The 3,817-nt window shown below is 46.6% G+C and overlaps 1 protein-coding gene across 1 annotated transcript; it reads left to right on the top strand.

Annotated features, from left to right (window-relative positions):
- Window positions 1-1,073: 1,073 nt before the first annotated feature.
- On the top strand, window positions 1,074-3,524 carry PI3 (peptidase inhibitor 3). Its single transcript, XM_017877983.1, has 3 exons — window positions 1,074-1,989; window positions 2,843-3,118; window positions 3,350-3,524. Exons 1-2 carry the CDS (start codon window positions 1,911-1,913, stop codon window positions 3,115-3,117), a joined length of 354 nt encoding a protein of 117 aa, XP_017733472.1. The 5' UTR covers window positions 1,074-1,910; the 3' UTR covers window position 3,118; window positions 3,350-3,524.
- The last annotated feature ends 293 nt before the right edge of the window (window positions 3,525-3,817 follow it).

The raw sequence follows: 3,817 nt of genomic DNA, 5'->3' as shown, positions 1-3,817 counted from the left end.
CGGGCGCCTGTAGTCCCAGCTACTCGGGAGGCTGAGGCAGGAGAATGGCGTAAACCCGGGAGGCGGAGCTTGCAGTGAGCTGAGATCCGGCCACTGCACTCCAGCCTGGGCGGCAGAGCGAGACTCCGTCTCAAAAAAAAAAAAAAAAAAAAAAAAGAAAAGTGTACTAAACTGAATATATATTTCGAACACAGTCAGAGGTGGCATAACTATAAAGGAAAGCAAGGGCTAATTACCATAAAATCTCAGAAACCGGTTATCTTTGGGGAGGAAGGAGAATGAAGCAACTGAGGGGAGGCATGGAGCATAGATATAGCAAATATTCTTCTCCTTTACCTGGCAGCTCATTTTAATGCTATTCTTTAAATAGTATAGGTATTTTCTCTGCACTTTTTATTTGTTTGTGTGGCTTATTGTACAATGATCTTTTGTGTGAAGTAGTCAAAAGACTTCAACAGTCTGACATTTGTTTATGTCTTGCTCAATTTCAGGCTTGGTGGGCATGCAGTCAGAGTCTAAAGAGACAAGGGGTGGGGATTTAACTGGCTGGATTACTATCCAGTTTGTTACCTTCCCTGCCTTAACTCCACCTCAACTCAGTGACTTTCTTAACTCAGATTCTGTCCCTGACTGTACCTAACTTCAGGATATTCATTTCTATTACTCAGAACTTTTGGTAGCAATGACAGAATAGTAAGTCAGACTAGCTGAAGCAGAGGGCTAATTTATTGCCTTATAACCCTAACATGAGAAGGGTGTGTGAAGAACTGCTCTCAAGGTAAAGGAGGGAAGGCTGGCTGTGTCATCTGAATCTTCTCTCACCATCACTTCTCTCCTTGTCTCAGTGTATTAGGGTTGTTTTTCTCAGACAATTGATTTCCACCCCCAGACTTAGATCACTGCTTCTGGAATTCGGTGGTTCATATAGATCACCTTTGCCAAAAGAAGGGACCCTCTTTTTTCTCCTTTTATTACCCATTCAAACAAAAGATTTTAATAGACCAGACCAAGTCTCACACACAACACACACACACACACACACACACACACACACACCCCTACCTGTTGTCAGGGGTCAGGCTTTTATGATTAGCAGTCCCCCTTAGACTCACAAGTTGATGGTTCAAAGAGACAACAATTCTTCACAAGAAACAAGGTGCTGTTCAAAGTGGGGAGGCATGCTGGACACACACACTGTAGATGTCCAATGTATACAAGATTTGTGTTTTCTACTCTTTTCTGATTATTTTCTCCCTACCACTGTGATTTTAAGGGCATCATCCCTCTTCAGACCTAGAATTACACCTTCCAATTACTTTTGTGATGCATCTGAAAGGTCGTCTCTGAAATAGCAAAGTGCAGTAATTAGTCATTATATGTTCAAGGCAAATTTATCTTACAGAGTTTTTTGCAGGACCAGGGAAGAAGGAAGGAAAAGCCCAGTTTGATGCTGGGAGTGGTAAAATGATAAAGTAGATCTGGGTGGGATTTGCAGCACCAGAGCATAATGGGGAAACACCTTGGTTTTATAATCAAGACCGGATCTACCAGTGACTTGCTGAATAAGCTTTGGTGATTCCTTTCTCTTCTTGGGCCTCACTGTATTTCAAAACATGAAGAATTTCATTGTAATGTTACCTAACAAGTGAGCCAGCACTTCTACTCTGTGAGAAAGTAGGAAAACTCTTGGGACAGTCAGAGGTGATGTGATGTAATGTCCATTAGTTCTCCCTGTGAATAATCCTTGGGGAAAGCCCCCAGGTCCCTCCCAGAATGGGGTGGATATTTCCCAGTACAGCTAAGGAAATGTCCCTTGTAAATACCACAGACCCACCCCTGGAGCCAGGCCAAGCTGTACTGCATAAAGATTGGTATGGCCTTAGCTCTTAGCCAAACACCTTCCTGACACCATGAGGGCCAGCAGCTTCTTGATCGTGGTGGTGTTCCTCATCGCTGGGATGCTGGTTGTAGAGGCAGCTGTCACGGGAGGTGAGTGAACAGGTGACCTGCTGGGCTGGGTTGGACTAAGGGAAGGCCCTCAGGGACATCCTGGGCCAGGACAGGGAGCACTTATGAAGCAGTAGGCAGCACTGGAGCCCAGATTTCAGCTTTCTGGCCTTTGCCATCATATCCAGAAAAAAGCAGAACTTTGGCTGGTGGACTCCACATGCTTTCCACCCCAGTGACTGAGAGATCAGGACTCTTGGTGGAAGTAATGTTGGTATGTGACCTTGGCCTCAGATGTCAATACCTGCGCAGAATGTGCAATAAAATAATGAACTCCAGGATTTTAAACCTTGGGTGTGGACACTGTCCCTTGTTTCTCTGCCCCATGATAGCACCAGAGTAATCATTACTCTAAAAGGAGGTTAAGAAACAACAAGTCTTCAGGAATCATGTCATTTGAGGACCCTCATTTTATAAGGAGGGAACCAAAATGTGGAAATGAGTGAGCAATTGCCAAGGTAATTCCCAGAGCCAGGATGGGGCTCAAGTCTCCTGGGATGTGGCTCAGGGTTCTTTCCTATTCCAATGTGCTTCCTAAGAAATGACAATGTGTTCTGTTCACTGCTGGTTGTCACCCCAGTCTGACCACGGCTCATGAGAGACTTGGAGTGGAGGAAGGGGGAAGAAATAAATACTCAAGAGAACACTGGTCCTATAGACCCCCCCAAAAAGGGAAGAGCCTTCCAAGAGTGTCGCTCCCCCAGGTGTACCTTCCCTACTCAGGTCATGGTTTGAGGATGCTGCAGTAAGCAGTGGATGGACCCAGGACAAAGACATGGTAGCTAAAGCAGGGGCTTACTGGGTATAAATGTGGGCTCTTTTCTTCTTTTAACAGTTCCTGTTAAAGGTCAAGACACTGTCAAAGGCCATGTTCCGTTCAATGGACAAGATCCCGTTAAAGGACAAGTTTCAGTTAAAGGTCAAGATAGAGTCAAAGGGCAAGAGCCAGTCAAAGGTCCCGTCTCCACTAAGCCTGGCTCCTGCCCCAATATCTTGATCCGGTGTGCCATGTTGAATCCCCCTAACCGCTGCTTGAAAGATACTGACTGCCCAGGAATCAAGAAGTGCTGTGAAGGCTCTTGTGGGATGGCCTGTATGGTTCCCCAGTGAGGTGAGCACTAGCTGGAGGAAGAGGAGACCCCTGAAGACACAAAAGAAGGCTGAGCGGTGGGGAACCATCCTAGGTTGGTGGGAGGGAGGTTGTGGCAGATGACAGAGAAACTGGGAGACTGAGGGGTCTGAGAGGCTATAACCAGTACCCAGAAGGATGATCTGGCCTCCTCACTGCCTCTGAGTGCTTCGATGTGCTGACTCTCACGTCTGATTCTCTTCTCTTCCACAGATGGACCCTGTCCTTCCTGCACCTGTGCCATACCCAGAGCTACAGGCCCCATCTGGTCCTAGGTCCCTGCTGCCCTTCCCCTTCCCACACTGTCCATTCTTCCTCCCATTCAGGATGCCCAAGCCTGGAGCTGCCTGTCTCATCCACTTTCCAATAAAGAGTCCCTTCTTCTCCACCTGTTTCTGGTTCCTGTGACTTCTGGGCTCCTGGATGCTTTGGGGAAATGGATGTAGAATTGGGACTTCTGTCCAGTGCGGAGGGGAAAGGGTCCCATGGTGAAAGAGAGCAGGGTGCAGGGAGGAAACAGGAGGCCCGTTGCTAGGGCTTCATATTACCAATCCAATAATCAGCCCCAGCACTGCCATCTCCTTTTCCCCAGGAAATGGAAATCAAGGAACAGGAAAAACACAAAACACAAAAAATAAATAAACGTTACATAAACCATAAGGAGGTCTTTTGTTTCCCAAT

Source organism: Rhinopithecus bieti, unplaced genomic scaffold, assembly GCF_001698545.2.
Source record: "Rhinopithecus bieti isolate Rb0 unplaced genomic scaffold, ASM169854v2 scaffold_10347, whole genome shotgun sequence".
Taxonomy (NCBI): domain Eukaryota; kingdom Metazoa; phylum Chordata; class Mammalia; order Primates; family Cercopithecidae; genus Rhinopithecus; species Rhinopithecus bieti.
This window is presented reverse-complemented; position numbering and strand designations above follow the sequence as displayed.